Raw genomic sequence first — 25088 nt, forward strand, 5'->3', positions numbered from 1 at the left:
AGCGCATTTACACCTCACATGTACGCCCCGCGCTCTCACACCTCTCTACATATGTGTGGCGAGCAGGCAGGTGCGCTCACTCTTTAAATGCACACTTGCAGTCTCGCAGACGCTCAAAAATTGGTGGTGAAAATATGCAATGATCCTGAAAGACTACATGAGACTCGACATGCTTGTGATGTTCAGTGTCATGACAGCTACGAAACACCAAAAAAAAAAAAAAAAAAAGAAGAAAAAAAGAAGGCCCCTCCCCCTTTCCCCCCCTATGGGTATTGTTGAGGACTGATAGCATGGAGGCTTGCGACAGTTTAGCCAGACTTCCTAGATGAGTGGCAGTTAACAGACACCAACAGCCAAATCAGGTGAAAGCAGCACCGCTGTGTCCTCTCTGCACACTGGCTTCCGCCAATGCTGCCATGCTGGAGTTAAGAGTTATGTATGCAGGTCTAATTCTGGTGATACATCTAATCTTAAAATACACAACAGCAGTAATTATCAGCAGTGAAACCATTTTTACACCACAAACTGCTAAATGTTTTTTATGCAGATTCACCCGCCAAAACAAGTCTATCAAATCGTTTCCCGTTGCAGGTAGAAGTGTCTTTTCAGACATATTCAGAGTAACTACCATTTGCTCCCAGGGGAAGTTAGCCTGCAGGATAGTTTGATGCCATCCCTGCATTTTGTTCTGTGTTGGACAACAATTGTTTTTTTGATAACCACGATATGATGTTCTCAGATAATTATGTGCATTTATTAACTTCTGACTGAACCCCTGAGCTAAGAACTACACAGGGGTGCTGAGAGTGGGCTGCTAGACCAGGGCCTCAAGACTTTGTGGTTAGTAAAGAAAAAGAGGATTTTGTCTTTTCTCGTAGCCCTAAGCGCAGCACCCTCACTGAAAATTAGAGTGTGCACCCAAGTATGGCCGCCTATCAATGCCAATTGGAGCGGGGACTCACAAAGCCACATAAAAAAGAACTGAAGGCCCATTAAACACCTTCCCATCTTACTCAAAAGCTACATGTTAGCAAGCATGTACTGTTTTTTTGTTTTGTTTTTTTAAATCAGTGTAAAAAGGACTTAACTGATAGTTGTTAAAATAATTATATAGTGCTACTGCAATTGTGCCTTTACAGGTTTGGAGGAAAGAAAAAAAGCGGATATCAAGCTTTTTGTTCAATTACACGCCGTTGTTCAGAACTACTAAACAACTGCAATTATTTTTCCAAACTTCCAAAAAGCCGATCCCAACGGAAGCGCACCTCTGATTTTTACAAAGAAAGCGTATGAACCTAAAGCCTTCGCTTCGCTTCGAATCAAAAAGAAGTTCAGATAACCGAGAGGGAGAGTGACAGACACAGAGGTGAAGTCTTTGGGTTTCTCTTGTTGTTTTTCATTAACATTCCAGAGGTAGGTGTTGATGGACTGAAGCTGAGCGGAGAGGGTCGGATAACACACACACACGCGCACACACACACACACACACACCCAGAGAACCAACAGGACTGGGCGTGGGAAACAAAACACACACAGACAATATAAGTCTGACACAGTCTTATCAATCAGGTCAATTGATTATACGGGCAGAGACAAAGCCTTTCAGGGTGCTGCTCTCTCCTCCCTTTCTCTTGCTGGTCATCCTGGGTCTGATCATTTGACTTGTCCATGTGGTCTTTGAGACTGTGTGGGGTAAATATGAGTGGTGGCAGACAATGACAACACCATCTATTTATCAAAATCCCTCACAAAGAGCAGTTCAATAGTGGGCTGAAATCCTCTCTGTCTATCTCAGGAGGGAAGAGGGAAACTCACTTCTAAGGATTTAAACTATTCTCCTTGTGAATGTGGACGAAAGCTAAATACAAAAACTAAATATAAAAAATTTAGGGTGCCAAATATCATTTTAAGAACCAATTTTCTGCCTTTTGTCCTGCAGTGAAGAAATTATCTCTACTGAAGGACAGAATGCACTAACTTAATGCTCCATAGATAACTTTAAAGGCCCCGATACGATGTCTTCATATCATTTGTTTCAAATACAACATTATTCAAGAAATATTCAAGTAAAAAACAGAATAAAGAAACGGATCCTCTCATTTGAGAGCCAGGAACCGGAGAAAATCTTCTAATTCTGGTTACCAGTTTAGTCAAAAATCAACGACCTGATGAATATTCAAACAGTTTTATATAAATTAACTACCTGGTTTAATGTATCCAGTGTCTGAAATGAATGTCTTTACTCAACAATCAAGGCGAGTGGCAGATATTGTGCCCCTCTCTGTCACGCATAGAATTTTAAACATTGTATTGAGGAAATAAGGTCTTAAATCAACACAATCTTAAAGTTCAACCCCGTTCAGATAGTTGACTCTTTACCATAATGACCATCTGCTTTGCATGGCCCACATATGACCATCTCAACTTAGCCTCTGATTGGCTGCAGCATTTGCTGCTTGGTTAGGGTTACAGTTAGATTGTCATTTAGGTGGTTAGGGATAAATGTGAACGATAAGGTCTGAGTCTTTGTGCAATGCCAAATAATGCTAAACGTGGTGGAAATGTACCCACCAGTGTGGCAGACGGAATTAAAAGAAAAGGAAAGTCAACTCACATTTGGCTTCTAGCAGGTGTTAATTAAATCAAATGAATCCAATCTTTTTATGCGTATAAGCTCATGGTGTTTCTCTTTGCTGTAACATTTAATAACAAACAATCCAATCTAATCTTATTTCGTTCCAACACGTCACTTGAATGCAAATTTCTTTTAGCAGTAACAGAAAGATAGAGCGTTATGTGCGACAACTCATATTCTAAATGCTTCTCATTTCAACTTAGTGGCCTTAGGAGGACGAGGGGGCACGTGTGGAGGGGTGCAGACAGAGAAGGAAAAGCAGGGGAAGACTAGTAGAAAGGGAGGAACAGGAAGTAAAGGAGAAAATAATCCGCCCTGGTCTGGCAGGAATTCCCCTGTGCCGTTTCCTGCAGGATTTCTGCTCAGCCATTGTGTGTATGTATGGATATGTGCGTTTCCTGCGGGCGTTTTCAAAGCAGCCAGTGTGGGATCTTTAAGACCCTACTGCAGGTTGACTGCCGGCTCTTAGATGACGTGGGTATACATCTGAGGCTTCGAACTACATAACAAATGCGTGTGTGGAGAGGCAAACAAACTCCCTGATCTCTTACCGGGGAAAGGGGATGAAGAGGAGGGGGGTACTTTAATGCTTATAAGGCAGTATTAACACAGTCTATGGTGACTAGTACAAATTGACATATACACACATACAAAAGCTCACCCTGAAGCTGTCAGACACAATGACCAAGAAGAAATGAAATCATTAATACTCACTCTGAATTCCACTAAATAGAAGTGAGCATGATATAAAATCTACCGTCTTATTTCACGTTTTTCCAACAAAAACAGTTAAGTATAACTGGAATGGGAGTTGTATATAAAAAGGTGTTTTGGCATAATATGACTTACAAAATATATATTTCTGCTGTCTGCATAGGCAGGCTTAGAAAGGTTGATACATCTTAGTGGAACAAAAGCATTTTAAAGCTCAAAGCCTTTATGTGTGGGAGCGATTATGGTGGCACTTTAAGCTCCGCTATCTAAACCCAAAACTTGAGGACATGACGAAATTCTGTCCTATGTTACACAGAGCTGCAATGGAAGTACGGACTGTGCAATGGTACTGTGTTTAAGATGACTGATCTAGGCAGATAGTGATTTCTATGTTGATGCTGTTTGACTGAACAACAGAGACCGTGTTCGGCCATCTTGCTACAGATCACTGGCTAAAATATCTTCACACAGTTGCACATATGCGCGTAAAACGTCTGCTTTTAAAAGGCTGCGTATTTGAAGTTTTTGAATGTGCTAAATCGGATGAGGCTGACAACGAGCAGATATTCTCATATGTCATCATCTGGGTCATTTACACTCTTTCTGGGTATTACCAATGAGGAAGGATGGATACATCGTCAAAGTGCCGTACAAACGGGGCAGCCTGTTGGAGAGTTGGTTGGGAGAATGGAGAATCAATCAGAGTGAACAGTATGCAGTCGTATGTTTACTTTACCATTCTTTTACTGGGCTATCCAAATATGTCCGCCAACCTTTTAAACACTGATACAAGCTTGCAAACATTGAGTAAAAGAATTACAGGTTTCATTAAACTGCCGGCAAACCAGGAAACTTTCATCTGAGCCGTCCTGTGCTGTGACAAGGGCACGGTGAACAAAACCAAGAAGTGGAACAGATCATTTGACACGTTTTGTAAATTCAGATTTCACACAGCCTGTGATTACATGTGCAACTAACAGGCATGACATATTAAGTCACACTAATGCAGCATTAATTTAAGGTAGCAATAACTGGCGGGCTGAGGACATACTAGCAGCTAGAAGTCAGTCCAAATCCAACAGCAGCTGCTGGGTCTATAAAATACATTATCAGCACTCACCTGGACATCAAATTCAAGGCTTAGGGCACATTAATCGATTTTGAAATAGGAGGAAATTTTTATTTCATAACTGTCAAGTTACCATGCTGCAAAATAAGGAATATCTATAACATAAATTTTTCTCCAGGGAAGAAATGACTAATAACAACATAAAGTTGAATTCTTTTCAAGTAAATCCATCCATTTCAAAATATTCCAATCTTTTTCTGATAAAAATCAACTGACTTCAAAGGGATGTTCTACACCACAGGTAAGACTTTTTCTCAGCTTCTGATTAAGTCTCAACATACAAGAGAGAAAAGCACTGACCGACCTTAAAACATGCCGCCCAAGTTGGCTTTGAAAGTAAATGTCCTATCCCTCCACAGTGTGAGCATGTAACAGTGTGTGTTTCTGGTGGAGTCACAGTCGTGGGTGGGAGGCATAGCGAGGGCGAGATCTCAGGGCTGTCTTAGGTGCTGTTTACACATACCCGGGTATTTTGATGAACACATATTTTCTAACCTTCGTTTGCAAAAAAAACTAGGTGCACACAGCCCCGTTTAAAAAAAAAAAAAACACGTCTACATTGATCCGCATAAATACGCTATCAGGAGCTGTTAAATTACGCCAAGCCTGACGGTGGCAGTGTTAGAACAATGAGAATTCCACACAAGCCAATCAGAAGCCTAATAGAGAACCGCTGACAGGAAGAACTTCCGGATCCTTTTCAAGAAGAAAATATGGCGCCAGGCTCATGTGTGTGGACTGATAGCGAGACTGAGCTACAGAAGCTCCGCAATTTCTGCCCTCCGCCCGCGCCCTAATGCGCCTTTGTTGTTCAATACATTGTATGACTGTAATTTTCAAAATCACACAAGCGAGTATAGCTCTCAACAACAGAAATGCTGCTAGTACCTCCATGCTTGCCAGATAAACAATGAATGGCGTTATCACGCTAGCATCCTGCCAATATGGCGGATAGGGGCGGGGCTCTGTACTATGACGACAACTCCGCATTCCATTCTGAAAACTCTGTTTTCGTCTCTTTCAACCAGTTTACACACAAACGCTAAACGGAGTTTTTAAAATATCTCCACTTTTGCCGGAGTTTTTTTTTAGCTTCGTTTTCGGAGGAAAAACGAACTACAACATTTTAGAGTAGCTTTTGCCCGATGGCCAGCTCGCTCTTTCTCAAACCGTCTGTTGTTATGGTGACAAAGAGATACACCCTCAAATAAAAAAAAAACAAATTACCATCACTGACTAAGATTTTTTCACCGAAAAACGTATTAAAAAGTAAAGATTTCTGCTGTTAATTCATCTATAATTGGCATTCAGACGCAACCTTGCAAACAGTGCAGCGTTGTTCTTCCCCTTCTCTAAATCTTGATTTCATTTTATGCATTACTGCATAATCAGAAGTGCACAATTCCTACAGATCCTATAATCGCTTCTGAGACAATTAATTATCATTCAACAAGCTTTATAAATAAATCACCTTGAGTTAACGTCCCAAAACAGCTGGTAGAATTAGCCTGTACCATTACTCGATTCTGCTTAAAATCAGGTTTCACAGCCGGTGGCGGAAAGTTACGCAACCAAGTCTGCCAATCGCTGCCACAGAAGATGCCAAACAGCCTAACGTTACTATGCGCCAGAGAAACGCGGTCCTGGTGGGTGCCCATAGATGTCTTTACAATACTGAGAAACAGGAGAAGAGTGAGTCATATGAAGTCTCAATGAAACATCTGGCCAAAAATTAAATTCACTGTAGTTGAGACCAAAGGAGAATAATCTGAGTTTGAAATAGGATTTACAGACTAAACCCAGTGAAAAAAAAAAAAAGCATATGTTGCTAACATGGCGTAAACATCCATTAAGTGGTATTTTATGAAGCCCAGTCAGCTAACAACATTTCTTTCTTCATCATTAATTCCCTCTCGTACGTCGCTGTGATCCATACAGTCCCGGCGTAATGACATTATGCCCCAGCAACCAAAGCAATTCATACTCGATCAATGTAATCAATGTAACAGCGTGAGTCCTTCCATCAGCATTTGTTAACATTTCAAAGTAGTGTGTGCATGTGTGCGTGTGTCCTCGGTGACACCATAAAGCCTGTCCCGTATTTCATTCAACCGTCACACTGCAAATCAGAAAAGTTCATTCACATCCGTGTCAGTCATATTTGCTCCGACGTCCCCGGCTGATGCTTAGCGTCACGAAGACGTGTGCGAGTGTGACGTCTGATGAAAGGAGCACAACGGGGGGGGGGTCTCTTTAGTGAATGTGTACTGAAAACTTATCTCCTCAAAATATACACTTGTTGCCCTTTTGTGTTGGCATGTCTCTAAATTACTCTTTTTGTATTTCTTAACTCAGTCTGACAGCAGTCGGCTGTTCTGAGCGGCTTCTTTCAACTGTAACAACAGTAATCTGTCACTTGAGAGTCAATTCAAAATGCAGGCAAAATAATAATCGTCATCTTAAATCTATATATTATAACTAATAAAACTGTCTTCTTTTTATTTAATCAATATAATACATTGAGGTAAAATAGGCCTAAAAGCTAAGAAACAACTCATTACAATGTATCTTCAAAAGTATCTGAAATACACAAGTCATTTTTCTACTTACTTAGCTCATTTTGTTTGATACTGTAGGCAAGGCAAGGCATCTTTATTTATATAGCGCATTTCATACCACAGGCAACTCAATGTGCTTTACTGTAATATACTATAGCGTAAGAGGAACCCATCCAGCATCTGCAAATCCAACCCAATGTGACCAATCTGGCCTTCAGACAAAAGAGATGAGGAAGTTGAGGGTATGACATCTGAATGAAAAGAGGATATGAGAATGGGAGGAGCAACAATGGCAGATGGAAAGGAATAGATGGGTTAGAAAGACCGGGTGGAGGAGAGAAGATAAACACTGGCACGGATTCATTGATCCAGTGGAAAAGGAAGTAGATGAAGGAAAGCATGAGTCGCTGCCAGCAAAGACGGGAAACCAAAGGAGGTAGAAGGCTGATGGGGATAAACAAAACTGACATGGAAGAAAAAGTTGCAAAAGTTGAGTAAAAAGATTGTAGAGATAAAGGAGACGGAGACAAAACCAAAAATGAAACAGAAGGAGGTGATTGTGGGTCACCTCTGGGAGGGCGGAGAAGTTCACGAGACGAGAGGCACTTCTCCTTGTATTTAAAGCTAATGAATACAAGTGTTTGTATACACGATCATCTCTGCTCAGTTAGTGCAACAAAAAACACACAAGAGAGAAAATTTATTCTAATTTCTATTCAAATGAAGGACACCTTCAGACACACTCATGCATGTTTTGAGCATATAATCACGTGCAACCAACTCTTTAGTGTACAACATTGCACCAGTCAGAATGGTGTCCTAAATACAATAAAGAAATTATTATTAATCATCTTAAAGATGAGAAAAAAACAAAACATTTTATCCCCAAATGTGAAGCAACACATTTGGACTACAAATCTATTTCAGTTGAGAAGAATTTAAGGTGTTGTGGGTTAGTGTATTAAAGGAGCATGCCGTCATTAGAAGGTGCCCATAATAAGAGAAAACACTTACCAATTTGCTGTGGTGGTACTTGCAGTATCCACAGTATTTGACATTATCTGCGTCTGAGCCTTGCTCCTCGCATAACAACCCTGCAAACTGGGCACTGTGGTGGGAGGCCAAAGAAAGAAAGGCAACGTATGTGAAAAACAGCCGAGAGATGACGTTCCACTTCTGTGTAGCACAGGGCTGAATGACATAAAAAAATTCATCTAAAAAAATACATATTTCATGTATTTCATCGTCTGAGTGTGCAGTAAAGCCTCAACTCTTAAACAACTTAAAGACGAGCAATAACAAGAAATTTATGAGGAAGCTGCACTAACACATGGAAAAGGTTATGATTCTCTAACAATCCCCTTTTTTTTCCCCCCTCCCACTTTCAGTAGTTAAACTGCTTGAAAATTTCAACACCCACAACATTTATTTTCCTCGACAGTATATCCCATCCACGAGTCTTTGGGTGGGGGTGAGCGGCTGAGGAAACAGACAATATAACAACAACTTGGGATCTCACCATGTAACATGGAAAGCCTGTCTGCAGCCATGTTTGTTGCAGGTCATGCAGGCTCCGGTGGCCGCTTTGCTCTCTCTGCCCTGTTCTTCACAGATGTAACATGTCTACGCACAAAAACACATTCAGTTAAGAAAAGCCTTTCATATTCAAAGGCAAACCAAACTCCTCGGACTTTGATCCGGTCCATCTAATACTGTGATATCTACACGTGTAGATGTGTTTTATTACCTTGTTGTAGCGCTCATGTGGCACAGATTGGAGTACTATGGGCTCCATAGTTGACACATTAGCGAATTCTACCTCTGGTATGTAAAGGGCACAAACCACATGGGCCCAGCCTGTTAAGAGCCACAAAGAACATTTATCAGCCGGGTAACATTTCACAGTTTGCACAGAAATGTGTTAACTACCTGCTATGATTCTAAAAAAAAAAAAAAAACTAAAAAAAACAAGTGTGTAGAATTTATATTTGAACCCACTTGATTAGTTTCCTGCAACTTTTGGAAGTTTGAGGTATGAGGAAACCAACATGTGGGGGTCAGACAGAGTTGTATCAGTTTGGTGAACAAAATAAGAGATTTTCATCCTTCCAAACGTGGACCAGACAAATAAACCAACACAGCCAACAACCGTCTTCTGCTCACAGCTCATGTTGCATCAAAGTGCATACAATATCATTATCATGCGTCAATGTACACCTTTAAGTATTTCCTTCTGAGCGTTTTCTTACAGCTGGTTCAGACAACGTAACCGCAAGCCGTTTAACTTAATCAAAAAAATGTCCTTCAACCAAACCAAAAAACAATAAGAATGGATCATTCTTCTTTGGTCTGAACCAAAAGAACTAAAACAACATAAATTGAGTGTCCCGTTCAGTTTTAGGTACATTCATCTGTTAAAGCAAGAAAACTTTGACATGCTGAATCTCAAATACTTTCATTGGTAAATTGGTAGTCTACTGACCTAATCATCTGTTTATTGAGCCCTAACACACAAACGCACACGCAGCTGCCTGTCAGTGAAGACAAACTAGGGGCAGCGGAATGACAGCAGGGCATGGTGGAGTGGCAACAGAATTGACGATGAGCTGAGGAGTTGGAGGAGGTGAACAGGAGGTCAGATGGAGGTGGGAGTCTCCTGCAACACTGGAGGTGTCTGTTTTTTCCCCACAGCAGATACAAAAACAGGCTTAAACTTACAGTTGAACCCATGGCCTGCCTTTGACCTCGTGAGCGGGACAGAGGGAGGAGGGCAGAGGGCGGGACAGAAGGGTGGAGCCGCTGTGAAAAGCTGGCATGTTGTTGTTTTGATGTCCCACCAAGAATCTGGAAGAGGACTATAAAACAGGACCATAAAAGTGGCACAGTCTTCCTCCTCAGACTGAGCATTCACACTTCCTTTCCAACAACCCCCCCCCCCCCCAAAAAAAAACATCAAAGCATTTTACTGACTTCCCAACGCATAAAGACAGAGTTTGAATTTGGTTGATAGACTAACTTATGTTAATGCGGTCAGTGCTGTCGCAGGTAATGAAAGTAATCTCCACATCTATACTACACCCATTTAAAAAACTCAAGGCTGCTCTTTCACGTTTAACATTTCTTCTCATTAACTTGTGAATTTCTTGCCATCACAACATATATGAATGTAAAGGATGATCTATATCAGTTTTCAGTGTGTCAACTTTTTTTAATTGTACATTGCTATCGTGAAACTCCAGCTCTAAAAGCAGTGCAAAGACATACAAAAACCAAAGAAGGCAAAAAGGAGGCCACGGTGGGCAGATGTCGACCTAATTTTCTACATGTTGCTAGTTCAGGTAAATTCCTCCGCTCTGCTTTATTACTGTCCCAACTGAAATAACAACTACTGCACAGATCAACAAGTGCGAAGAAGTTGCCGAGTGGAGAGAAACCGAAAGAGATGGTGGTAGGAAAAGGAGAAGAGACAGAGAGGGGTCATGGGAAGGGTAAAATAAAAGAGAAAGTAGTAAAACGGTGTGTGTTAGTGTTGTCCTGATGCCTCCCTGCAGGCCTGGACACAATCCCACAGCTGTGCCTCTCTGACAGACTCAAACACACATACACACACAAACACACTTACTTACATGCACACAGAATATTTACAGTCTCCACCAAGCTGACCTCTCAATGAACCCACAGAGGAGACTCCTCACAGGCCATGCACTATACCCATCCTGGCCCGCCCCCTCATAAACATACACACACAGACACACACTCACACGCTCTCATAAAACATGGACTGGCAAGGACGGTACAGAGAGGCAGCACTCACAACACACAGCAACATAACTCTCCCAGCACGCTCATAGCCCTTAAACTTGCTGGTGACGTGCAGTTAATGACAACATACACAAGAGGCGAACCGCAGATGTGGGTGTGTACAAGTGCGTGTGAGTGTGAGTGTGAAGCTGAAAATTGGGTCTACCTCCGTTGTCTGTCCTCTTTAGGGCTCCATCCTTGTGGGGGCAGAGCTCACACCTCTGTGGGAAGAAAAAAAAAAAAGGAGAAAGATCAGGTCAGGAACAACAGGTCAACCTCAACTAGTCGGGATGAGGTAAACGCTGAAGCATATGATGGTTTGTGAGACGAGTTGGCCAGTTGCCCAGACTGGGACTGATCTGTCACTTAAATAATATGGTTAATGTTGTTCTAGTCCAAATTCCTTATTTCAAAATTTCTATTCAGAATTACAATTCGGCATGGCACGGTCCGATCTGAAGTACCAGACAGGAGTCCTGATCGAGAGATAAGTGAATACAGCTCAGTCCCGTGTTGTAATACGGCGCCCTTACGTGTTGTGGTCAGGCTTAAAAAAACATGCCGTCAACATGTCTGCTGAGTGAAGATACTTTGCGGCTTAACAGACTCTAAATTAGAAGCAAGGAACCACCTTTAGTGTCATAGTCAAAGAAAGGTTCAGGGGTGTGGAAATGTCACTTTTCTAGGATGCATCACGATACAGGTGTGAGCGATTCTGCATCAACGCAAGAGCGGAGCGCCGTCCAGAATTGGAAAAAACACAAAACGAGTACTCAACGGCCTCGGTGGAACAATACAGACACATGTGTCTTAAAGTTAAGTTCAACTGTCATAAAATACAGAAAAGGAAGAGCAAGAAGCAGCAGAAGAAACCCACAGCTCCCATGTTACACAAATGTTACTGTGATGTGACAAAGCTCAAAACATTTAAAAGCAGACATCTGGGCTCGCCTCAGGGAAAGTACAAACTAGAAAAAAGAATGCACCCAGCCTTTAAAGTCTGCCGCTTAAAAATCTATTATTGTAACAATACAACTAATATGAGGAACCACCTGAGACCCAAAAGTCTGCAACCTCATTCAACTCACAGCCAGCCTGAATAATCAGTAAAGAATTAATGGGGGGGTGTCAACTTTGTGCTCCTACTCCAGGAGAGCGAAGAGAATCACTAAATCTGTGGCAGCTTTCAGGATCTGAGCACCTGAGTTTCACCAGCTGCTTGGAGCCACAGCGAGAGCAGACTGTTCCCTACAAAAATCGCTCTACGCTCACTCTACAGCCAAACCAAAGCTCGGGTCAATGAATCAATAAGTAAAGCTCGCTGACTGACTCATATGTAGCATACAGTGTGTAACTGTGCTGAGGTGGGACACTCGGACGCCGTCACTCAAAAGACAACTTTTATATTAAATTGTTAAATTATATTGTTTGTTTTTTTAAATAACAAAATCAAAAGGGGGGTTCAGACTGATAAAAACGTATTAACAAAAACGCGGCTATGTGCAGTTCTGAGCCCTTTTTACGCCGTTTTCTTTACAACATGTTAAGAACAGCAGACGAGGCTCCTTACTGCGTTAATCTGAGTAGTGGCTGGATGTATCTGTACTGATCCACAACAGAAAGCGGCATACAGGTCAGCAGAAAGGACAAACTTTCACCAGCATGCGCACACTCACTCGCATAGCAGCAGCAAGTCCTCTGAAATGTTTGCCGACGTGTTCGTTCATTGTCTCACCAGCTGATGCTCAGGAGATTTTAAAAGGGGTTGGTTGGAAAATCTCTGCAAGAATATGAAGTGAATGTTGTGGATATTTGCATTCTCACGTGCCACTAGTCCAAAACAACATGTCAGGACTCCCTTGCATGTGTGACAATATGTAGTTATTTCGTGTATAGTCATTTATAGATGCAAGACATTATGATTGAATTGAACTGAATCATTTCTTAAGGTGAACTGTAACCTAACTGAACTCTGAGACAACTCTACGTGGTGGAGTAATAAGGCTAAACGGATTCATTGCTCTGGATGCTCTGAATTCATCTTTACTTTGAAGACGACTCACTCGAGACTGCATATCTGAGTTTTGCCACCATCTAAAAATTATTTTGGTCAATTTATGATTTACTGAAGACTTCTGGCGTGGCGATGTAGGCCTGATTTCATTGCGTAGCGTCAATGCACACAAGACATCTCTTCTTCGATTGAAAGCACGCAGCAAGTGGAGTTAAATTGTGTATTTCTTTACTGTGCGATCTGCCCAACATCAGCGTTTATGGGTGACGTACGCGGGGAACAATTTGCCTCTTCATTCTTAAAAAAAAAATAAAAAAAAATAAATAAATTACTCAAATGCTCTGAGTCTAAATTACCTCTAAGCAGTACAATTAGAGACAGACCAATCAATTAAATTTGCTCTTTTTTCTGTTAGTTAATAATTGTTTTGTTCTTTTAAACAAATAAACTTTAATACATGCATTTAGCCACATTTGGATGCTATTTCTCTGTTAAACAAACATGTATGCAACTTTTTTATTGGCCATTTCAGCACCTGGAATACTGGAGCGCTTAACTCAACTAATTGGTGTTTGTACACATGGACATGTATAAAGAAGAATAGTTGTCTGCTAATTGCACATACACCGATGCTTGTGGGAATGTGTAAGATAGAGGGAGAAAAGCAATGCCTGTAAAAATGACTAACGCTGTGTGAATGGGGTAATGTGGCTTGTAGCGTAAAAGCGATTTGAGTGGTCAACTAGACTAAATAAGTGCTATATAAGTGGAGTCCATTTACCTTTTTAAATGGCACACACAGCTATGCAAATTACTTGTAAGTCAAAATTTCTACCATAACCTAATAGTTTTAGGTGTAATGTTAAAAAGAAGCCTCGTGTCTTTCAATCATTGAAATAATAATAAAATTTAAAAAAAAAAAAACATCTTCAAATATCTCCTTGGGAACATTTGCTCTGTGTGCACATATAACTACAGAAGGAGGGCAGATCACTCTAACACCTGTATCAACGGCTAGTACTGGGCGGTATACTGGTTCACACCGAATACCGGTTTATAATTTCGTTATGATATGAATTTTTAATATACCGGTGTATTTGATTACACAACGGGAGGAACGCTGCGCCGCGCGACATTGTTTGAGACGGGACCCTTTTCAGTGTTGCGCTTCTAAACACGCATGTTTACTGTCTATGGGTGCGAGGTGGTAATAAGCACTTGCGTTACGCGAAGGTGAAGGTGGATAGGATAGACATGGAAAGTTCCGAAATCGAAGCAGAACTAGTAGAACATGCTGACATAGAAGAACTTGTGCCAAAAAAAGGAGCCGGTGTTCTGTCGATTTCTCCTACTTGTCGAGAATTGCTACTTTGTGGTTTTGCGCATGGGCCGAGCCAATTTTCTAAGTTTCGTTTTCACGCCCATGTTTTGCTGCCCTGCGTCTTGGTGTCCTCAAAATCCTGATTATTTTCTCTTTTGGAAGACATGCAAAGTAATAAAACACTTATCGTATTAACAAGCAGTTAGCTTAACATGCACAAATGGGGTGTCTGAAATATGACGCATATTTGAGGATGTTGAATAAGTGGAAGGCGCCCATGAAAGTTACGTTATCCATGAGGCAGCGGCTTTTCTCTCTCACAATAAATACACAATTTTTCTCTTCTATATAAAAACATTAATTAATAATAGCGATGCTGTTTTTAGGAATGGAAGAAAACTGGACTACAGTTCACAAGTACCTTTCTGAGGGACACTTCTGTCTTTATTTAGGTGACTGCTCCATCATTGTCATGAATGCATTGAGAACTGGGGGAGCATTTTTTGACAGGGGGTTATTGGACTATCAAAATGTGCTACCCTCTTAAATATTGATTAGAAAATGTTATGAACATGCTGCCATTCATCCTACAGTGGCAGTGAGGTGATAAGTCGTTTTACATGAATGCATTGAGAAGGGGGAGCATTATTTAACAGCGTGTTATTGGACTATCAAAATATGCTACCCTCTTAAATAAATCAATTTCATTACACTTTTTATAATTACACACATGAGACAAAAAAACTTATTTTATGACTTTATTTGATATACAGAGGTAGAAAACCATAAAGTAGCATTTTTTGATAGGGTAGCACAAATCGATAGACAAACCTATCGGTTTTTGCGGCGGTAGCATTTCTCGACGAAGTAGCACAAATGGACAGAACACCGTGTCTGTAGTTTGGAAGTTTTTTGGTTTAAAAAAATCCGACGTCAACCAAACAACCATTTTATGCAAGTGTTGTCGGGCTACAGTTGTCGCTGGAGGTGGCAACACGAGCAATTTGCTCCATCACCTTAGCCGTAAGCATGTCTTAGAATATCAAGAATGCATGAAGTTAAGGTCAGCACCCGCCACATCAGCAGGTAACACGGGGAAAGCAAAAGAAAAGTCGAGCCAAATGTCACTTCAAGACGCACAGTAAAAGTTCTGTATTTTGACTGCAATTGTGTTTGCATTCCGATTCCTCACTTCATTAGAATCATGAGTAGCACTTCTTTGTAAAAAGCATCATTTTGTGGGGCGTTATTCTATGACGGTAAAATAGACCATCCTAAATTAATCTACTGCAGTAATTCTGTTCTCAATCTGTAGAAAATGCTGTGAACACCTAATTATGCATGAAAAAAAAAAAAATACCGTGATATACCGTGAAACCGTGAAAAAATACCGTGAAATGTATTTTTGGTCATACCGCCCAGCACTATCAACGGCTACATAAAGTAAATCTCGCCCTGACAAAACCTAGGCAGGTCTTTGGAAGTTTGCTGAGGTCATGTTATACCAGTTTTCGTGTTGCACAGGGTTTTTTTTCCAAAGAGAGCAGTCTCACACGTTACGATCCAGAGGTCTGGAAAGAGCAAGGTCACCCCATGGGTCATGCTGCAATTTGTTGGAAACGCAGGTCCTTTTAAAGGCAGCACTCCTGTCTGGAGGTTAAGGTTGTCGTACACTGTTTATGGTGCAGTTTAGATACCTAATGTCTGCGCACCGTAATATGCCAAGTAATAACAAGCTCAGTAAATGCTAAAAGAAAAGCATGACGCAAACATGAGTGGGAGATGGCACATAAAATCATGCTGGTGCACGCAGTTAAACCACATAAACGGGGAGTTGTAGGCAAGTCTGTGCAGAACTCAGTTTCACTTTTTTCTATTTACGATGTCTTTGATAGCGAAATGGCTCCTACCATGCTGTAGAGAGATTAAAGATTAAACGATATACAAGGCTGACCAATACACACGTGCAAACTTTTAGGTCTCACTAATGGGCTGTTCTGTTCATCATGTCTTGCTGTTCTGTAACACGTGACAGAATTCCTTCATAGGGACCCACTGTTAAAATAAGTCAAAGGGCAGGTTCTACAAACATCTGAACTGCCTTCGATCCAGCGGTTTCATCCCCAGTGCGTTGAGGTGTCTTTGGCCTTGATGTGTTCACACATTTGGTTTGCAAATGTAGAGAAAAAGGTGCTGCATCCTGTATTTCTACCCAATTCATAATAAGAAGCGCCGTAAATGTAGGTGTGGACCTCGGAACACGTCTGTCTTTAAAGTTTCTTATCAATACTTTTGTCCTCCCTGAAGAGTGTTATTACTACTTTATTATTGCAACTGCATCACATCACATTGCAAAGGAGGAGACAACTTGTGTGAAATTAGGCTGATTTCGTTATTGCGGGATAGCTCTGTCTGAAAACACTTTAAAAAAAAAAAAAATACAAACAAACCCAAGTTAAGACGGCATTTGACTGATGAATCTGGGTCAAATCTCTGCACTAACACACCACATAACTTATAATGATACTGCGTAAAAAGACAAGAGTCTGTGATCTCTTCCTGAACACTATAAACAGCACATCAGCACCAGCAGTCAACCTTAGATGATCTCAAGCAGAAATTTTAATTTATTTAAAATGGACAATACAACGTGTTCTTCTCCATCTAAAAATGGCAGGAGATACAAAACACTGCAGAACTTCAAAAATACTAATGGTGTCTTACACATGTATGGTACTACATCAACTACTTTTCTTCTTCTTCTTTATACTTTTTATTTTTTCCCCAGGGACCTTTTAAAAGAATTCTGGGGACTTTTTTGGCTAATTTATAAATACTTGAACTGTTTAAGATCAGGCAATCCACCATCTTTGTCAGGCAGCACTGCGATTCCAGGAGGTAACTCGTAAATGATGAATGGGTAGATGAACTGAATAACTCACCACGCGAGCTGCTCTCTCCTGAGATTCACACTTTCTGCAGAACCAAGGACCAGTGGGCACCTGAACGATACCATAGCAGGCTGAAGGGGGGGGGCATTAAAGAGGAAAACAGTTAGTCAATCATCATTACAACAATTAATACATTGATATAGTTATAACAAAACCAGGCTGTCGCTTGTAACTACACACCAAACTTAATAACGTCTCATCACAGTACAACATGCTACATTTTCTGTTATTCATGCCAGCAGACAAACATGTGACTGCGCTGAGTGAATACAGAACTGTGTTTGGATTTGCCAGGCGAGCGAACACAAAGCTTTTACTGTCGTCGTCCTTATGTATATGACTGCGCCGGCGCTGACATCGAGTGTAACGAAACATTGCTAAAAGCTATTTGACAACAACAGAAACACAGACAAAGTTACAATAATTAGAACACGAAAACATAAATCATAATCTTTATCTCGCTTTATGTCAATGCTGCCGAGATGGCTGCATGGGACACGAGGACTCTGCATTGAATTATTCTAAAATTTATTTCTATGCATGCGGTCAAGGAAATGTTGAAAAGTGGGTGAAAATGACTGTCACTGGTTGCCCCGAACAACGCAGATTTCATTTTTTAACTACAACCTATTTTTCAGGGTTTTACAGGACTCAGGTAGTGCAGGTACACATATGGACCCTGTACACGGCAGGACTACACTGAACAGCCTACCTCTTCACATTTTCAGATTATCCCAGATCTGACAGGAGTCCTTAATCTGATGGAATAAACAGCTATAATCCCGTATGTCTGAGAAAATGGATGGCCGATCAAATCACTTAAAAGCTTGCCAGTCGGCTGACCATTAAAAAAAAAAAAAAAAGGTTTTTTAATGCTTGGTTGTCATTTATTGCTTTATATATTTAAACATGTGAACACATCATTTGTTCTGATTGTTACATCCTGGGTATTAAGAAACTCATTTTCTATTATATCTTCATACATATAATCAAAAAGGCTTTTTATGGTTCTCCACCTTTGCGTATCAAATAACATATCATGACAAATAGTGAACACAGTTGGTCCGATGGCGTAACGGTAAAGGCACACACCACATAACTGCAACTTCCACAGATCAATGTTTGGATCTTTTAACATATTCATCAACTAACTTCCTTGTTGAAAGTTATCTGTAATTCTGTCTCGCAGCAGATAAGTTTAATTTAACCAGGCGCTGTTTTTTTACTGTTGTACCAGGGCAGATCTGAACAAGGTATCCCATGAAATAAAATCAAAGCTGTACAAATGACAACACATTGTGGCTGTGCCCTGTGTTCAGTAACAACCATGTTAAAAGCAGACAGAACTATTAATTAGTCCGCACACTGCAACAACCTTTACCAGCTAAACAGAGCAACAGCCACCAACACGCCACCACGTGAGTTGAGAGTTGCTGACAGTTACAGTAGTTTTCAGTCTCCCACTCTGTTTGCCAAATGGACACATGGCCAATTTTTACACATGTAAACAGTGGACGTCATCACGTGAGTCATCGTGAATGAGCACAGCTGCCGTAGAAGAAGCTGGCATGCAGAGGTCTATGTTTTTCTACTTGAGCTGGCCAAGAAAGTCACAACACAGACACGACCGTGTTTCTCTTCTGGGATGTGAGGGTCAGGGCAACAATTGAAAGGCCTGCGTCGTATATTCCAAAGTCCTCGCATCAATTCAAGCTTTCCTCCAAAGTTAACACACTTTGACAGGAGGAGAGTATTCCCTCCTCTCTTCTCTCGAATGACAGCTTCTGACAAGCAAACAATGGCACAACGTGCAGCCAGAGAGGTTTTCACTGAGCCGCTGTAGGCCATCGTCAACCTACAGATTAAGTTGGCTGCCGTGCGAAAGCAGATGAGTACCCAGCAGCATGCGCCAAGCCTGACCTCAGCTTGGCCTTGGTGAGAGCAGGCGGAGAAGGCTTCATAACCTTTCAATATGATCACGCTAACTAGCATACAAGCTAAGTGCTAAGTCCTTGCCGAGCCAACTGCACAGCTTACCTTGATGCACTGCGACGCTGCAGCCGTGTCCGTCACAGTATACGAGCGGGTTTTCTGCCCAGCCTCGTTCGTCTGAGCACACACAGCAACCTCCAATCATCTCCTTCATATTATTCGTCAAGACCTTGTCGTCCACCGTCAGACAACGCTCGCCGGAGACCATCTACGGAGAAAGCGGACATGCGGAGGAATACATACAGCTAGACCGAAACCTTCGACGAAGACGTCCCTCGTTTCCCTGCAACGCCACTTTAGGTCCCACTCGGTCGAAATGTCATGTTTTAATCGTGTTTACGTCCCTTTTCGACGCCGTTTTTTTTCACCAAAACATCGCCATCACGGCGCGATGGTGAGAAGAGGGGGAACTTCGTAGAGAACAGGAAATGCGTAATGACGCAATGTGCGTGCGTCTGCGTATCCCCAGACAGGATGTGAAAGAGGACTGTGATTGGACAGCCGTTAGTAACGTTCCATTTTGGTTCCACATGTTTTGAAAGTTTGTACCAAAGACACTTTCTGCTAAATTCATTGTCACAAAGATGAGACGTAGCAAGTTCAGCTGCAGTGAGGGGCATTAATATAATAATGATTATAGAACAAATGTGTGAAAAATATTGACAGCAAGGGCAAGAAAACTTGATAAAGAATGGATTAAGATTAGAAAGCTATACATATACACAGACACTCTCACACACATAGATAGATAGATAGATAGATAGATAGATAGATAGATAGATAGATAGATAGATAGATAGATAGATAGATAGATAGATAGATAGACAAAAATATATTCAGTCTTCAGTTGGGAAGAGCAACCATTTTAAATGTGTAATTCTCTTTTTAATTATTCCATTTTCAGGAGGATCTTTGGGGTCATTTCACTCACTACATGAATTTTACTTCTTAAATCAATTATCCATTTAGTCAAGAAACACAATGATTAAAAAAAAAAAAAAAAACAGTGAAACTGCTCCTCACAAACAGAAAATGGAATTTGGCACTTTTTTTCCTTGGATTATTGTGATAATTGATGAAATACAAATAGCAGTGTGAGCTCTGATTTACGGTTAAATTAGGTTCAGTTTAAGGTCAACTTATAACCAAGCTATCCTTTCTTACACACACACACCAACACTATATATGTGTGTGTGTGTTTATATATTTATACATACATGTATATAATCAAGTCAATGCAACTATGGATAAAAATGTGTGTGTTTACATAATTCATAATTCAGGATAAGCACACATATCACATGTTCTAGTGAAAAGTTGGTAATATTCAACAATTACAAACTGTTTCCATTCAAGAAACTATTTGGCGCAATATAACTTGACATTACTCCATGCAGATTATATATGTCTGTAAATTTGCTTTAGACACGAATGATTCATTTTCAAACTCATAAAGCGACTGTTTCACCAACTTGTTTGTGCACATAAACATCTGCATCCTAAACCTTAAACTCGTCCAAGATGTCAACATAGGGAGTTTTCATGAGTGGTTTTACAGGTTTAAAATCTGTGTATACTTTTCTTGAATAAAGTGGTAACCAATACTGTATTTTCTGCGTTTAAAATTCATTTGAGTGATGCTTCATTTTGTATGTCAACACCCCTGGACCCCTCTGGATGGTTTCAGGTAACCGAGATATTTTTCATCTCTTGCCATGTTATTGTGATCACAAATTATTTAAAGCAGAAAACATACAAGACAAATACTTAAAAAAAAAAGCTTTTTACTGAAGGAATAACTATCTTTTATACCACATTTATATGTATTTATATAAATACATATAAATGTACACATATAGGTTTTGAAAGAATATATCAAGCTGTTTATCAAGAGACAGTTTTGTTTTGACAGCCCCCCCATGTTGTTGCCAGGGATGCTTCAGAACATGCACACACAGAGGCTATTCCAAGAACTCAGCTGCTTATTGCATCACCAACTCCTATGAGCGAGCTCCTGCTCTCGGTTTCCAGAGAAACATAATGACTTGCCAATAATGCGCAAGAGCACACGAGCGTCCTCCGTGTAATATGGTGAGCGAGAGGTCCCTGGGAGTGCCTGCCCATTGTTTGCTTTAATTTCAAATTGCTCAAATGCTCCAGTCGACACTGGGCCCTGCACTAAAAGGGGGTGAGGGGCCGAAAAAAAAAAAAGTGAATTGTGTGTGGCAGGGGAAAACCTATTAGAGCTGGAGAGAACAAAGGTAGGCAAAGGAGGGGGCAGCGGCTGTGGAAAGGCCCATATAGCTACACTGAGAATGCTGAAAATGGCAAATGATTTTTTCAACTTGCTCTTGATTAGGTCAAATTCTACACAAATCATATATGATGTTCCTCAGACTGGCAGAGAAAAGCTTTCTTTGCGATAGAAAATCACAGTGATGCTGTTTGCTTCCAATGACTGCCGGTGTCCTCAAAGGACACGTAGCACTCATCTTTTATCCGCTTTATTCTATGATTTTAATCGACCTGTCCTATATGCTGTTCATCAGAGCTTTGCTGTTTATGCTCTAAATTGATCAACTCTGTTTTGAGGTGAGGGTCTGTAAATCCACTGAAGCATCATCTGACCCCAGGCCCTAGATATACTAAGGAAAAAAGCTTCATGTTTCAACCATATTCTTTTGCAATCCGAGATCAGACATAACGCAGGTTCTAACACAATTTTCACCATGGTCTCACAATTCACATGTAGCTCACGGAGCAGAATTAATGGCTCCTGACTGTCAGGGTTTGCAAAATTCTTACCAGAGTAATCTACACCACAGAGAAGCCTGTTTCTGGTTGTGACTGTAGGGTAACTGAAAGGCTGAAATACACGTTTAATTATCCTGAAACACAAACGCATTTTCATATGCAGCTAATTTACAGGGAACAAGAACAAATTTAATGTAATATTAACATTGGTATTGTAGTCATCATATTATTCCCTGTCTAATTCTTTACATTTACTTTACACGCTCAAGTGACTCTGTCTTCCCTCGTCAACAATTTAACTGTCAAAACAGGTGCGCTTCCCGACACTTCAGATGTGACTCTGGTCATGACTATGGGGTGTGTGAAGTTTTGACATTTTCCTGTAAAGACCGAGAAACATGGAGTGCATGTGAGGAAGAGGAAAAGCAACCCACAGACCAAAACTGTAGAGCGCTTTGTAAATGCTTTGTTTGCACAAGTGTTGCACGGTTGGCAGTTATTTGTTACCACTGCCTCATAAATTATACCAAAGTTAAACATTTTATTTATTTATTTTTAGAATTGGTCAATAATCCCCACCCCAAACAAATAAATAGATAAAATATCATTAATTGAACAACAGTATAACAAAACTAAAATTTGTCCTTTGAGATTGAATATGTTCGAGTGTGTGTGTGTGTGTGTGTGTGTGTGTGTGTGTGTGTGTGTGTGTGTGTGTGTGTGTGTGTGTGTGTGTGTGTGTGTGAGAGCACGTTTGTGTGCCTGGATGTGTGTGCGTGCGTGAGAGAGAGAGAGAGAGAGAGAGAGAGAGAGAGAGAGAGAGAGAGAGAGAGAGAGAGAGAGAGACGCCGCAAAAAACCTAAGCAGCCTGGGAAGACGAATGTTATCTAAGTTAATAAGCTTCAATAAATGACCACTGATAGCCGGAGTTATTTTTCACGGGTGTCAGATAATGATCTATGACTTGTAGTCCTTGCTAAACAAAATAAACAGCCCAACATTGTTTATGTTAAGAAACATGTGTTGCCAGACATAAGTTTGTCATATGAATTCAGCACTAAGAGTGAAAACAACATACAAAAGACAGAACATCCACATTGTCTGTTCTAAAGCACCTCTAAACAACAAAACGTGTTGCAAGCTCAGTCCATCATTGCGTGAAATGAGCTACAGTCAGATTTAATATTATTGTAGTTAATGTGCATCATCACATTTAACTGAGCATTGCATCTGTGCGTCTTTTGAGTTAATGACCATGTATTACTTTTGTTTGTGTCGCACAGCTTTTCTTCCAGGAAATACAGCATGCATTGAGGGCGCATTGGGAGAAACAGGAGAACTCTGGACCCACTTATATTGCTGGCCTGCCGCTGACTTTGTTCAAAGTTGCAGAGAACCAAACTGAGGCCAACGCTCTGCATCGTTTTCCCTGGTCGCGCCACATTCAGACCCATCCGTGCTCAGCTCTCTCGCGGTCCTCTCTCTGGACTCTGGAGTAGCACAGGGGCCGAGGAACAAAAATACAAACAGTCCCAACACGGCGGGGTGAAAGGTGAAGAGAGCCCTCCCCCCACCACTGTCCGCACATACTTCAGGCTCGGATTGCATGTAAAATCACATTCTGCCGTGGTAGTGGGGGGTGGAGAGGAATTCATTGTTTTGGCATGGAGCAGTGGGTTTGTGCCATAAAAAGTCGATGCTCTTACAAGTGCCTGCGCCTCCTTGACCAAGTGTCTCCATAAAACTCAATGCAAAACAAATGACTTTGGAGCGGGAGGAGGAGCAGCACGTTTGGTTTGATGAGCGCTTAAAAACCATACTTGAAGGGATTTCTTATAGGCATATAACTTGGAACAAATGGGCCTACTAAATCCACATCTTTAAGGAGCTGTGTTTTGTTTTTACACCACTTGTCTGTGGAGTGGGGTCTTTCTCATTAGAAAGCCTATTCAATTCAAATCAATCCTGTAAAACGGTTTAGGAGGATGTTAATTTTGCTCTATAACTAACCCTATTACTGAAATTTTAGACTAATCAGTGTGGGGAAAGTGTGAGGCTAAAGTACCGGGATTAAGCACAAGTCGTGTGTGTTTATTTCTTCCGTGCGTATGTGCTCATCATTACAGTAATTGGACCGTATCCCTCCCTTTAAACTTCCATCGTGAAGTTGTGGACAATTAAATATATAATACTAAATAAAAATGGTAGAATTCCGGACAGCAAACAGGAGTGGCCACGAAGCGCAAACAAAAGTAATATTTTATTCAGGTGTGTTTCATATCTTTTTTTTTCCCTTTTTTTTTAATTGCCTTGTGCACACGAATGTTATTAGGAATTTTGTTTGAGTGGCACTGACCCCCACTCAACACAAAGAACTAAACATATCATGCAGGTTACAGCTTTGTTGCCCACCCCCCTTCAATCCCACCAGCTTTAACTCCAAACATGTCAAACAAATGCAAGAGCAGCCTTATGCCCAATAGGAGTGAACAGGAGTGAACGTTTTGGGAGAGATTCAGTCATCTGAGGCACACCCCACCCCTCCACCCCTCCACCCCTCCCTCCCCCTGCATCACCAGCACTCAGCGGGCTGTTGTTGGAAACCTCTGCCGCTTTTGGCGTCTCTCTTTCGGTCACTCAATCTTGCTTCCTCCCACTGGTCCCGGCCGGAATCCAGACGTAGGAGAGGGGAGGGATAAATACCCCCGTGGCATCTGGTGCGTAACAAAGAGAACCTGGTCTTAAGTGGAAATACGTATACACCCGTATCTATAAAATCATTGAATCTGGTGTTATTTTTCCTGATGTTTCAGATGACGCTCAGACCTTGCAATGGGGAGTGCACACTATGTAATTATTGAGGCAGATCTGTTGGCAGTCCAGACTAACACGTAACAAGTAATCAGAAATAATGACAATAATAATAATAACAGAACTTGCTTTTATGATGTGGTGGTGCTGGTTTGGTTTTGTTTGGGAAATCAGCATTTAGTGTAAAAAGTGCATCCTGCCCTGATGAACTGTTTAGAAAAAGGAACAACAATAATTAGCTGATGACTCATTCAAATGAGTTAGTTCATGTGGTGCCAATTCAAAACAATCGCCTAATCAGGGCATTTTACAGAGGACGTCGACGCGTCCAGTCCAAGTCAAATGAAAAACAGATTTTAACCTGGTTCAATTCAATTAAATACCGTCCAATTCAGTCAAATTAGTCAG

General features: G+C 41.0%; 1 protein-coding gene across 4 annotated transcripts in view; it reads right to left on the reverse strand.

Annotated features, from left to right (window-relative positions):
- Positions 1 to 19533, reverse strand: part of mllt10 (MLLT10 histone lysine methyltransferase DOT1L cofactor) — a 42124-nt gene extending 22591 nt beyond the window's left edge. For 3 of the 4 annotated variants that reach the window (XM_075451940.1, XM_075451939.1, XM_075451938.1), the window contains exons 1-6: positions 19161 to 19533; positions 17115 to 17194; positions 11004 to 11058; positions 8784 to 8893; positions 8556 to 8659; positions 8051 to 8144 (exon numbers count right to left, since the gene is read on the reverse strand). In XM_075451940.1, coding sequence (XP_075308055.1) covers positions 8051 to 8144; positions 8556 to 8659; positions 8784 to 8893; positions 11004 to 11058; positions 17115 to 17194; positions 19161 to 19323 — 606 coding nt within the window. In that variant the 5' untranslated portion in view covers positions 19324 to 19533. Of the gene's footprint in view, positions 1 to 8050; positions 8145 to 8555; positions 8660 to 8783; positions 8894 to 11003; positions 11059 to 12513; positions 12618 to 17114; positions 17195 to 19160 lie in introns of those variants that run through there. The other variant, XM_075451941.1, reaches the window with a different exon arrangement.
- Positions 19534 to 25088: the final 5555 nt, after the last annotated feature.

Source organism: Odontesthes bonariensis, chromosome 20, assembly GCF_027942865.1.
Source record: "Odontesthes bonariensis isolate fOdoBon6 chromosome 20, fOdoBon6.hap1, whole genome shotgun sequence".
NCBI lineage: Eukaryota > Metazoa > Chordata > Actinopteri > Atheriniformes > Atherinopsidae > Odontesthes > Odontesthes bonariensis.